Raw genomic sequence first — 13,293 nt, 5'->3', positions numbered from 1 at the left:
GAAGGGGATTATGAAGTTTAATTCATTGATGCTTCCTTTTTTCTCTTGAAGAGTGGGGAATGGGTCTAGTGTAATATTTTTAGAGGATGATTGGATTGGAATTGGAAAGCTGTGTGAGCTTTGTCCAAGACTCTATAGTCTGAGCAAGAAGGGAGTGCCTATTTTGCAATGCTATGAGATCAGTAATAGTTTAGTGGTTTGTTGCCCTACCTTTCGGAGACCTTTGTTTGATTGTGAGATGGAGGAGTGTGTGGAGCTGCTGGCTAAGCTACAGGTACAGGTAATGGAAATTGTTCCTTTGGTTTCGTATGTTAAATGGTGGAAAGAATGTAAAGATGGAAGATTCACTGTCAAACCTTCTACCTTCCTTTTTTAATAAATTTCTTCTTCACTCTTCAAAAAAAAAATCTATGTGTAATGCTTTGATAAGGAACCAGCTGGAGGCTGAATAAATTAGAGGTGCCTGGGGGAAACCAATTCCCCCAAGAGTGGAAGCTTTTGCATGGCTGATTTCAATGGGCAGTATTCTTACACAGTATATGCTGAAGAAAAGAGGCTATCAGTTCCCAAAGAGATGTGCACTGTGTTTTGCTGAAGAGGAGAATATTCTGCATCTGCTGGTCCAGTGTAATTTTGTGAAAAGAATCTGGGCCTATTTCTTCAAGTTCTCCAAGGTGGCTGGATGGGTGCCAATGGACTCTTCTGAAAATTTTGGTTGTTGGCCGAGAGTTCATGGAAATCCTAAATCTAAAGTTATTTGGAGCTGTATTCCCTTTGCTGTCTGCTAGGAGTTATCGGAGGAGAGAAACAAAAGAATCTTTGAGGGGAAGATGAAAAGCATGGAAAGTTGGGGCTGAAATCAGTTTGAAGATTGTTATAGGGTGCTTCTTCCAGAATTTGAAGGCCTCAAGAAAGAAGATTTTGGACTGACTTTTGGTGCACTTTAAATGGCTGATTAGGGTTTCTTTTCTTGGTTTATGTATTATGTCTTCCTTGAATTAGTGTATTCTGATCAAAGTATCAGTATCGAGTATTGAATCAGATAGCTCATATACAGATAAAAATATAGTTTCACTTTGGAAACACATGGAGATGGACAAAAGATATCAAAACGCTTAGATAGGCTAAGAAATGCAACCAAATCACATAAATACATTTCAAAGTGGTTAGAAAGGAGGAAATAAGTCAGAGGCAGAAATCTAGGTGCAAGTGGTTGAAGGAGGGGGATAGAAACACCGGGTTCTTTCACTCAGTGGCAAACGGTAGAAGAAGGAAGAATTTCATTTCAAAGTCGGAAGTCGAAGGAACAATTATTTCCCACCCAGTAGAAATAGCAGAAACCTTTGTTGGCCATTTCAAATATATTTTCAGAAGACCTTTAAATGAAAGGATCTGATTGGAGGGTTTAGATTGGCCGACTCTAAGTCCAGAAAACAGAGAGTGGTTAAAAAGGAGATTTGATTTGGAGGAGATAAAGGAAGCAATCTTTTCAATGGATAGAACAAAAGCTCCAGGTCCGGACGGGTTCACAATGGCTTTTTATCAAGATTGTTGGGGTATTGTGGAGGAAGATATTGGGTCAATGTTTGAGGAGTTCCACAGAAGGGGAATAATCAACCCGGGCTTGAACTCCACTTTCATTGCTCTGGTTCGTAAGAAGAAAGAGGCTTCACAACCAAGGGACTTCAGACCTATTAGTTTGGTGAGCAATTTGTACAAAATAATCGCAAAAGTGCTTTCTCTAAGGTTAAAGAAGGTTCTTCCTTCTATAATTGCACCTAACCAAGGTGCCTTTGTGATGGGAAGACAAATTACTGATCAAATCTTGATTGCAAATGAGAGTCTGGAGAGTTTTAGAAAATCCAAGAAGAAAGGAGTGGTGTGTAAATTGGACTTGGAGAAGGCTTATGACTTGGTTAATTGGTCCTTCTTGTTGGAGGTGTTGAGAAGTTTTGGCTTTGGAGATAGTTAGTGTAATTGGATTTGGGGTTGTATTAGAAGTTGCCACTACTCTATCTTGGTGAATGGAACTGTGGTGGATTTCTTCCCTGCCTCGAGAGGAATAAGACAAGGTGATCCATTATCCCCTTTCCTATTCACTCTGATTGCTGATGTACTTGGGAGATTGATTCAGAGAGCAGATTCAAGGAATTTAATAAAAGGATGGAGAGTAGGAAGGGAGGAGATACCTCTTACTCATCTACAGTTCGCAGATGACACTATGCTTTTCTGTGAAGGTGGGGACATTGAGTGGATTCAGAACCTAAAGTTGGCAATACAACTCTTTGAGCGGGTATCCAATCTCAAGGTGAATTTGGATAAAAGTAGTTTGGGGGGTGTGAATCTGGAGGAGAGGGAGCTTAGAGAGTATGCGGATGTCTTAGGGTGTGCAATCTCGGATTGGCCGATGGCTTACTTAGGCCTCCCTCTGGGGGATAACCCTAAGAAGGTAAGCTTTTGGAACTCGGTGGTGGAGAGATTTGGGAAAAGGCTTGCCTCTTGGAGGAAAAATTATCTTTCCTTGGGGGGGAAGAATCACTTCGATTAGATCAACCCTAGCTAATCTTCCTGTGTACTTCCTATCTGTGTTTAAGATCCCCACAAAGGTCTCTAACACTTTGGAAAAGCTTATGAGGGATTGCTTGTGGGAGCCTGGAGAGGAGAGGTGGGACCACAGGGTGAGTTGGGAGGTGGTAACTAGAGGTAAAAATATAGGAGGTCTTGGGATTGGGTATCTTAGGAAGAGGAGCATGGCATTGTTAGGGAAATGGCTATGGAGGTTTCCATTGGAAAGAGACAAGTTGTGGACAAAGGTTGTGGCTAGTATACATGGGTTGGAAGACAATGGTTGGGAACCTGGAATCTTGGCAAGGACTACAGCTGCTTCTCCTTGGTCAGCCATACACAAACTGCTTCCAGTATTCTCCCCTTGTATCAGGTATGGTCTTAACTCCGGTAATAAAATAAAATTTTGGGAACAACTTTGGGTCGGGGACTCACCTCTAATGGACCAATTCCCCTCTTTGTATGCTCTTTCTGATTTGAAAAATGAACCCATTTCTTCCTTCTTAACCCCCTCAGACTCTCCTTCAGGGTTTGGGTGGAACCTAGGGTTGAGAAGGGAAATTAGGGACACAGACTTGGACCACATTTTGTCTTTGTTAGCCATCCTTGAAAATGTCTTCTTGGATCCCATTAAGGAGGACACTAGATTTTGGGTTCCCTCCTCTTCAGGTGTTTTCTCTTGTGCCTCATTTTTTGAGACTTTAACTCAGCCTTCTGATCCCATTGGGTTGTCTTTCTCGGTTAAAGAAATTTGGAGTAGGCCCATTCCTCCTCGGGTTGGTAGTTTTTGTTGGGAAACTTTCTTGGAAAGAATTAACACAAATGACCTCTTCAAAAGAAGAGACCAAACTCTTGTTTACTTCCTAATAGATGTACTCTCTATAAAGCTGATGGAGAAACTAGTTACCACCTTATGGTCACTTGTTCGGTTGCTAAATCAGTTTGGGAGTGGGTCTTTTCCCTTTTTGGGTGTGTTTGGATTCCCCCTGGGAGTGTCCAAAGCTTGTTCTCTCACTCTTTTTTTAGATGGCCGAAGAAGAGAGGGAAGACTATGTGGAGAAGCATTTGGGATGCAGTGTGTTGGTCTCTATGGGAAGAAAGAAACTCATGAATATTTTCAGATAAGGAAAGAACCATTGGAGACTTATTAAATCTAATCTTGTTAAGGGTGGCACATTGGTTGAAAACTATGGAATTGTTTTCAGATTATTTTGTGGCTGATGTGGTGAGAAATTGGAAGGAGATAGCCTTCTCTGCCCTCTGTAAGAGGACCTGTAGTCCTTCGTGGTCCTCTCCTCCTTCTGGGTTCATAAAATTGAATTTTGACGGTAGTTGTATAAGGAACCCAGGGCCTTCTGGGATTGGGGGAGTATTCAGGAATGAGGTGGGAGCTATTATTGCTATGTTCTTAGGCCCAATTGGGGAAGGAGACTCTCTTAGGGCTGAGATTCTCGCAGCCCTAGAAGGTATCCAAAGAGCAAGGGAGTTGAACATCAGATGTTTGGTTCTTGAAGGTGACTTGGAGGTGGTGGTTAGGTGGCTAAAGTGGGGAGGCAGCGGATTATGGAGTTATAACAATGAGAAGAATAAATTTAACTGGTTGAGTAGGGATATTGTGGTTCATTACAACTGGGTGAAGAGGACTGGTAATTCTTTTGCTGATGGGTTAGCAAAGCAAGGGGTGGATAGGGTTTCGACTTTTTGGGCTAATTTTTGAATTTTCCTTGTATTCTTTGGTGGGGAGTTAAGTCTTTTTACCTCCCCTTTGTACCTAAGCTTCACATAGTTTCATATTTTTAATATAGTTTCTTGTTATTGATAAAAAAAAAATCACATAAATACATTAACAACAGTATATCTAAAGCTAAGTATCTGTGAATAAGGTTTGAACACATGAAGATGCACACTTTAATAGCTTGTATGAAGAGAAACATGCAAACAACAATATCGGCACTCTAAAACATGTACACATCATACATTTTTGGGAAAATTTTGTTTATTTAGTATTTTTATATAAATAATCTCTATTGTTTTTTCAAACAATAAATGTTTTCGTTTTTAAAATATAGTTGTAAAATAAAACATATAAATCATTTAAGGTAGATGAAACAAATTATTTTTATAATTTTCAGTTTTATTAAGTTTTTGGGAAAATTAAATCTTTTTTTTTTATAAATGAAGAATTTATTAGAAGAAGAAATCAAGAGCAACTATTACATAAGAAACTTGGAGAGACATGAGCTGTGACCTCTCCAATCCATCAAACACTAAAAAGGATTACAGCTGAGCCCAATACAAATGTTTCCTCGTTGCCCCATTGAATTCTGACATACAAGTTTCTCGTCAAGCATTTGAATCTTTTAGGCTTAGTTTGGAAGGAGTACAAATGCAAATATGTAGAGTGCAAAACCTTATATTTTGGCAGATAGCTTAGCAAAGCAAGGGGTTCAAAGAACATATATGTTTTGGGCACATTTTGTAATTCTGTTCTAGGTCAGCTTACTAAGCTGATTTCTTTTGCAACTTCTTGTTGTATCCTAAAGCATTTTAATTAATGAAATTCTTTCAAAGTTATTGATAAAAAAACCTTATATTTTGTATTATTTTCTATGTATTTGCACTCTTTCCAAACTGAGTCTTTAAGTTCATTTTTGAAGCACCAAATTGCAGTCTCTGGATTCTGTAACCACCCCACAACCACCTTAGAATCACACCTTCTATTACTAGCTGCTCCACTCCTATCTGTAGAGCAAGCTGTACCCCTTGTAGTGCAGCTAATAGTTCTGCCCTTGTGGAATCCCCTGCACTTAATGGGCCTGAAAATAGCAGAGCAACAGAAGCACTTTCATTCCTTTTAACCCCATCCATCCTAGAAGGGCCTGGGTTGCCCAGGCTACTCCCATCAAAATTTAATTTCAAGATGCCTTCAGGTGGGGTTACCTAGCTCATGTGCATCTTTTGCCTTCAATGAGGAACTGCTTACCACTTCGCCCAATGCCTCCACAGGTTATTAAAAGAAAACTGCTGAAATAACTCCAACGACTTTATCCACACTATAGTCCTGTACAGGATACATTCCTTCAAATCTTGTTGGCTTTGCACCTTTTCTTGGAGTATTCTGGCTTTCCTTTCTTCCCACAATGTGCAAAGCAATGTGGGAAATTTATTTATTTAGTATTTTATATAAATAACAACTCTACCTTTTCAAATAATAAATATGTTCTTATTTTTAACATATAATTTATATGTAAAATGAAACACATAAATAATTTAAGGTAGATAAAATAAATGATTTTTATAACTTTTAGTTATTAATTTTTTGGGAAATTAAATCTTAAATTAACTATTTCAGTTTTTATAATTATAATTCTGTTTTAATTTTTATAATTATAACTTTCAATTTTGATTAAAGTTAAAAAATAATCCAAAAGTGGTTAATGCATAATTTCATCGAACTAAGCACCAATGCGTTTTTGTATCGGTGAACATCAGACCGTATCCATTGGTACGACTCAATACGGAGGCATATCATGCCGATACACGGAACTCATGGGATACGTACCCAATTGTGGCATATCTCATATCCATGGCCATGGATATGGATATGATACTTCCTGTATAAGGAGTATAATATCGATACTCTAATCCTTGTTTGTATCTATCCAGAATTTGACTGATTATATTTCTATCTTACAGGTACAACAAACTTCTAACAAGAAAAGTGCCCCTGAAATACCGATCCCACAGTTTGTTGTTGTTGATACTTATGAACGAGATTATTCCCGCACCTTCACTCAACCAACATCTTATTTGTGTGGAAGAGGAGGTTTGTTTGTTTTTTTTTTTTTTCTTTTGATCAATAGCAGATTTCTTCATTGATTAAAATGTTTACAAGTTATACAATCAAAGGTCAGAGAGCATGGTTAACCCCGCCGCCACCACAATGCTTCTTATGAATCCCTTACAATTGTGCCCAGAAAAATTGTTCCCAATCCACTGCCGATTTGACTAATCCATCAACCATTCCATTTAAATATCTCTTCACCCAATGTATTTGCAGTTGCACATTTCTTCTGAGCCAGTTGAACTGCTTGATTTCATTTCTGTAACTCCATGGAACTGCTTCATTATTAACCAGCCAACTAATTATCATCTTGAAGTTCCCTTCAATGGCCAATTTTCCACTTACATCTCTTTTTCCCATTGCGCTCCTTGTGGAAGGGGAGGTTTGTTAACTTTATTCTTTGAATCTTGAGAAACTGTGACAGTATCTTCTACATAATTTATCTTTAATTGGATTATTAGGATTTTGCTTATAATTTGCAGCTCGGGCTGAGCTTGGAGAGTTTATTGAGTATGACCTAGACAATGAGGATGAGGATTGGATCCAAGAGTTCAACAATGAAAAGAAGATTCTTACACCTGAAAAGTGACATTACTTTCCCATGTCCATTTGATATATAATATATATTTTCTTTTGCTCTTGTAGTGCTTTTGTATTTCCTATATAATAGTGCTTGTTCTAATTGTATGTTTCTTTTAATTTAATTGCATTTTTTTGCATTTTCTGGTAAATCCAATTTAAGCTGCGCTATTGTCTAGTTTTGTGTTATTATATTGAGTTAGCTGGCTCATTTCCAACTTATTTCCACAAAATAAACATTTAAATAAAAAAAGGAAAAGTGAAAAAAAGAAAAGAAAGGGTCTCTCGTACAAGCGAATTACATCTCTTCGGTTCTCGCCAAATAACTTGAGATATCCTGATATTGGACACATGTGAATTTAGTATTTTTGTAACTAGATCATAATGGGAATTTAGTACTTTTGTAACAGAAATATTATTACTTGTAGGCATAAGAATGTAGAGAAATGAAAATGAATACCAATTACAGAGTATCACTCTCTACTCCCCAAACTGTATACCATCTAATACAAATTTTTTCCTTTAAATGGAGCTCTGATAGCTATAATTTGATAGCAACAGAGAATCTTCATAGAAATAAAGAGAAAAACACAAGGGCAACTCTCATACCCATTGCTATCTTAACAACCGGCCAAACACCCTAAAAAGGTCCCAAAGAAACAAAGGCTAGCCCTAATTGGATGGCCCCCAATGCAATTCTCCCATGTAAACCTTGACCTAGCAAGGGAATCTACAACTGAAGTGGCTGACCCTTTTTAGGTCCAGTTGGAATTGGTGATTCCTTGAGAGCTCAAGTAATGGCGATTTTGAAAGGGGGTAGGCAGAGCAGAGGAGTTAGATGTGCACAAATTGATTGTATAAGGAGATTTACAATTGGTGATACAGTGGCTACAAAATAAAGAAAATGATTTATGGGCGTGCAAAAACACATTAAAGAAGATTAAATGGATAGCCTGGGGTATGGATGTTAGAACCAGCTATGATGTATATACCGGGGATAGGGTTCTTTTCTAGGAGGATATATGGACCGGTAACTCAACCCTCAAGGACCTTTTTCCTTCCTTCTATTCCCTCTCTCGCTTTAAAAATGAACCAGTTCAAAGGTTTGTCTCATTCTCTTTGTCTTTTGGATTGAACCGGGATTTGAGTTTCATGAGAGATTCTGAGCTTGACTAGACCGCTCAGTTATTTTGCCTGCTCGATCCTATTTGCTTGGACCCTTCTAAACCAGATGCATGTATTTGGTCTGTTAACTCTTTGGGTACCTTCTCTTGTGCTTCATTCTTCTCTTCCCTGTGCTCTTGACCTTAGCTCTCAGTCTTTACCATGCAAAGAGATTTGGTTTAAACCCATTCCTCCTAAAGTGGGAGCTGTCTGTTGGGAGGCCTCTCTTGTGAAACTAAACACTTTGGACAACCTGCAAAGGAGAAGACCTTGTCTCACTATATCTCGCAATTGGTGTGTCCTCTGCAAAGAAAATGGAGAAAGTTGTAGTCATCTAATAATATCCTGTTCTTTTGTTGTAGGTCTCTGGGAAAAGCTTTTTAGTCTCTTTGAGTGCAGGTGGACATTGTCATTGCAGATTAGCAATCTATTTGAACCTACAACCTTCAGGTGGCCTACGAAAAGAGGTAGGGTGACGTGGAGGTGTGTTAGAGCTGCATTGGTTTGGACTGTCTGGGAGGAAAGGAATTCCAGAATTTTTGATGAGAAGGAAAGGAATGAGGTCAATGTTTGGGGATGCTAACTTAATAGAGCCATCAATTGGGATAAAACTTTGGAACTCTTTTCTCCATTCTCTTTTGATGACTTATGGAGAAATTGGGAAGAGGTTGCCAAAAGTTCTAGCGTGAAAAGCCAGCTGTTAGTAGAATTGAAACCTCCTGAGGAGGGTATCATTAAGCTCAACTTTGATGGTAGCAGCCTAGGCAATCCTGGACCCTCCGGTATTGGAGGAGTGTTTATAAATGCAGAGGGGCTGATCATCACTCTTTTTTCTGGCCCTATAGGAGGTGGGGATTCAGTTAATGCAGAAACTCAGGCAGTGTTACAAGGAGCTGAATTTGTCAAAGAACTGGACAGTGAACAGCTCTTAATTGAACGTGATTCCAAGCTGGTGATCCAGTGGTTAAAAGAGCCAGAAACAGTAGCCTGGTCCTATAAAGGGGTTTTTCGAAGATTCAGATGGCTAACTACAAACATGTCTGTCCATTTCCAATGGGAAAGAAGATCTGCAATGGGTTGGCAGACTCACTAGCTAGACAAGGAGTGCATTAGAATCAGATGTTTTGGGCTTAAGCTGTAATTCTCTGTTCTGATCTGAGGCTGGATCTTGCACCTCTTTTTGGGATCCTTATCTGTGTATCTTTATAATTCTATTAATAAAACTTCTTATTATTCATCAAAAAAAGGGACGGCTAACAGCGTGGCTGATTCCCCTTGGCAAAACAAAGGGTTGGAGAGATCAAATGTTTTGGGATCAATTGTAAAGCTTTTTGGTATTGGGGATAAACTGTTTTTTATCCTATTGTGCTTACACTCTTTATAATTCATATCTAATCAATGAAGGTTATAATTATTGATCGAAAAAAAATCTAGCCTCTCTTTAAAAGTGATGGATTGTCCAATTATCCTCTCCACCTTCCTGCACCTATCTAATTGCCAATTGAGAGTTTCTTTCAATCTTCAAGGAAGTGTATTTCAACATGGGTGTTAATTTAGATCGTGAAGAAGTGCCATCAATTCAGCCCTTATTCAGTTTAAATTACCTAATCCCCAATTAAACAATAACAGAAGCCCTTGATCGTAGAAGGCACCTGTTAGTCCTGATAGACCCAGATTCATTATAGATCAACCATGGAAACTCGACTTGATGATTCCTTCAGGAGTAGGACAAGGATCCTGGATCTATGTAATGCAGAGAACAGGCCTACCAAATCTGTTCTACTGATTTTACAGTAGAAATCTGTGGTTTTCAAGCTGCCCTTCTGGGTCTGAACCCAGCTTGTATGTTTTTTTGAGCTGAATAAAACTACTTTACCTTTTCCAAAAAAAAAAAAAAAATTACCGTAGAAATCACCTAAGCTGAAGTAGAAACATGAACTAGAAAAGATAGAAAGAAAGCAAGCAAGCTGCTGCATATTTTCATGGTGAAAAATATAAGGAAGTTTAATGGCTTCATTGGTGATTGTCAGTTGAAGGAATTTACACTTTTGCAAGCTAAATTCTCTTGGTCACTTAAGTTACAGATTTCTTTTTAACTTAGCTTGGGAAAGTTTGTGGAGAAATTTGGTTTCTAGAGCTATGCCCAGGGTCACCTTTGCTATTGGACCTAAACCTTTCAGATTTGAAAATATGTGGCTAACCCATGAAGAATTTGTGAATAAAGTGAAGAAGTGGTGGGGGAGGAGCTAACCGGGATAAACTAAAGGGGAGTCAAATTTCTTAAGAAATTAAAGAGGTTAAGATCTAAGATAAAAGAGTGGAATAGGGATCATTTTGGGAGACTTGAGGTACAAAAAATGAGCGTGATCAATCAAATAGAAGAATTGGACCTGAAGGAATCCCAAAATATCATGTCTAAGGATGACAGAGGGTTGGGGAGACAACTGAAAAAGGAACTGGAAGAGGTACTTCTAAGAGAGGAAATTAGTTGGAGACAAAAATCTAGGCATAAGTGGATTAAGGGGATGGGAATAGCTGGCCAATGGGAGAAGGAGGAAGAACTTCGTGACCAAACTAGAGGTGGATGTGGAGGTGATTACCAACCAGGATGATGTATCTAGGAAATTAGTGGAGCACTTCAAATCGATATTCAGAAGGCCTTTGAATGAGAGAGCAAGTGTGGAAGGGATAGATTGGCCTAGGGCGGAGGATGACAAGGCAAGGTGGTTAGAAAAGAATTTCGAGGAAGACGAGATCAAGCATGTTGTCTTTCTAATGGATAGATCTAATGCTCTGGGCCCATATGGTTTTACAATATCTTTTTACCAAGACTGTTGGGAGGTGCTAAAAGAGGATTTATGTGATGTCTTTTGGGAATTTGCAGACAATAGCTTTGTAAGTTTTGGAGTCAATGCTACGTTCTTGGCTCTAATTCCTAAGAAGATTGATTCCATACATCCAAAATACTTTGGGCCTATCAGTTTGGTGAGAAGTATCTATAAAATTCTGGCTAAGGTGCTCTCTCTGAGGATTAAAGAAGTCCTCCCATCCATCATCAGCCAAAATCAAGGGGCATTTATCCCAAGAAGACAAATAATAGATCATATCCTAATTGCGAATGAATGTGTGGAGGAGATGAAAAGATCTAGGCAAAGGGGTTTTGTTTGCAAGTTTGATCTTGAAAAGGCCTACAACTGGGTAGATTGACAGTTCCTCTCTGAGGCATTGAGGAATTGTGGTTTTGGTGGAGAGATGTGTAAGTGGATACTGGGGTGTGTTAATACCTGCCACTAATCTATATTGGTCAATGGTGTGGTAAAGGACTTCTTTCTAGCTCACAGGGGTATCAAGCAAGGGGATCCACTCTGTTGGTCCTTTGGGACTTGGTGACTCTGTTAGGGCAGAAATGCTAGCTGTGGTACAAGGGGTGCAGTTTGCAAACCAAATGGGGGTACAACAACTAATTATTGAGGGGGACTCAAAGGTGGTGGTGGGCTGGTTAAGGAAACCTGATGTGACTGTTTGGTGCTATAAGACCGAAATTAAGAAGATTAAATGGCTAACAAGGAACATGTCTGTCTCTATTCAGTGGGTGGGGAGATTAGCAAACGCTTTGGCTGATGTGTTAACCAAGCAAGGGGCAAATAGGGAAAAATTGTTTTGGGCTCAGTTGTGATTACTGTAATCGTTTCCCAACTTCTTTGTATTATGTCAGGAGAGGCTGCAGCTCGCGCCTCTCTAAGGGATCTTGTATGAGATTGTAATCCTGAATCAATATCTGTTTTAATAAAATTGCATCATTATTCATAAAAAAATTCTGATCTAATCTCATTATGTGCCTGGAAGATGCCTTAAGTAGGGCAACAACAACTTAGAATAAAATTACATGAATACCACCATAACTTGAAACAAAAGTACAAGTATACCCTGTTGAAGAATCACTAAAATACCACTGTTTTATGTCTGATAAAACCTTAATAATTAATTCAAAGATACTCTAACGGCAAAAAATCAACTAGAAATGCCAGAATTAACTGAGACATAACTATAAGTCATCAAAATAGAATTGAAAAACAATTAACTAGTGAAATCAGAAGCTTGGTTTCTTCTTTTTTGTTGGTCTCTTTAGACTTGTCACATGCCTCTTCTTACTCTAGGGCTGAGGCCTCTCCATCACTATGAGCCTATTGATGGAGGGGGGATGGCACAACGTTTGATGCAGGATATAGATAGTAAGAAGAGTTAAAGCAAATAGTACTAAAAGAAAGAATTGAGAAGAGGATTGAGAATACAACAGCAGTAAAGACTTAATGGAAGAGGAATAAGAACACACGGCAGCAAACTAGATTCAAAAGGACTTAGAACCTTAACAAACACTTCATTCCTATCATACCTGGATACCTCTACATGCCTAGCTAGTGTATTGGTGTTTCCCAAACTAGTTTGCTGAAAGGAATGGTAGAATCCATCGTATGAACGCCAAAACTGTTGCGGAATGGGTGGGTGAATTTTAAAAATTTTCTACCTTCCTTCCAATTGGGAATCGCATTCCCTGATTTCAGAATCAAAATTCAAGGATCCTACTTGAACCAAACCAGACCAGATTTGAACCAAAAGAGAAGGGAGTGATTATACCTGATCTGGAGAAGTAGTATCTCCCAACGTTGGTGTTCACGCCCAAAGAAGATTCCAAGATCAGCTCCCACTGTGAACTCGAACTGGCAGAAAGGGTGGCGGCGGCTGCTGGAGGAGAATGCTAGAGAAGAAGGTGGCGAACTGCTATTTTCTTCTCTAGGGTTATTTGAGATCCCATCTCAAGAATGCAGGGTTGTCTGCTGAAAAACACCTAGGGTTCGAATTCAAGTAATTCGAAGTTAGGGTTTTCCTCTTTCTTAATGATTAAGAAAACCTCCTAATCATATCAGGAGTTGCCCTTATCCAAATCTGTATTTGGATTAGGACTCCTCTTAATCTTATCTGCAGATTAGATAAGCTTTTGGGCTTAACCTAATCTCAAATCCGCCCCCTTAAGTGACTGATCAACTTTAGGCCCAATATGTATTAAGTGCTCAATAGTCTTCCAAACTACTGCTCAGTTGGACTTCTTTGTATGGCGTGGGACCCAAGCATTGATCTACACA

General features: G+C 38.9%; 1 protein-coding gene across 1 annotated transcript in view; it reads left to right on the top strand.

Annotated features, from left to right (window-relative positions):
• The first annotated feature begins 223 nt into the window (after positions 1–223).
• The window catches only part of LOC148842056 (uncharacterized), a 63,332-nt gene continuing 50,262 nt past the window's right edge, over positions 224–13,293 (top strand). The window contains exons 1-3 of the mRNA XM_088958781.1: positions 224–280; positions 6,262–6,391; positions 6,892–6,994. Of these exons, the coding sequence (XP_088814907.1) occupies positions 239–280; positions 6,262–6,391; positions 6,892–6,994 (275 nt within the window). The 5' untranslated portion in view covers positions 224–238. The remainder of the gene's footprint in view (positions 281–6,261; positions 6,392–6,891; positions 6,995–13,293) is intronic.

Source organism: Nelumbo lutea, chromosome 8 (assembly GCF_056320005.1).
Source record: "Nelumbo lutea isolate HS-2025 chromosome 8, American lotus-T2T, whole genome shotgun sequence".
Taxonomy (NCBI): domain Eukaryota; kingdom Viridiplantae; phylum Streptophyta; class Magnoliopsida; order Proteales; family Nelumbonaceae; genus Nelumbo; species Nelumbo lutea.
This window is presented reverse-complemented; position numbering and strand designations above follow the sequence as displayed.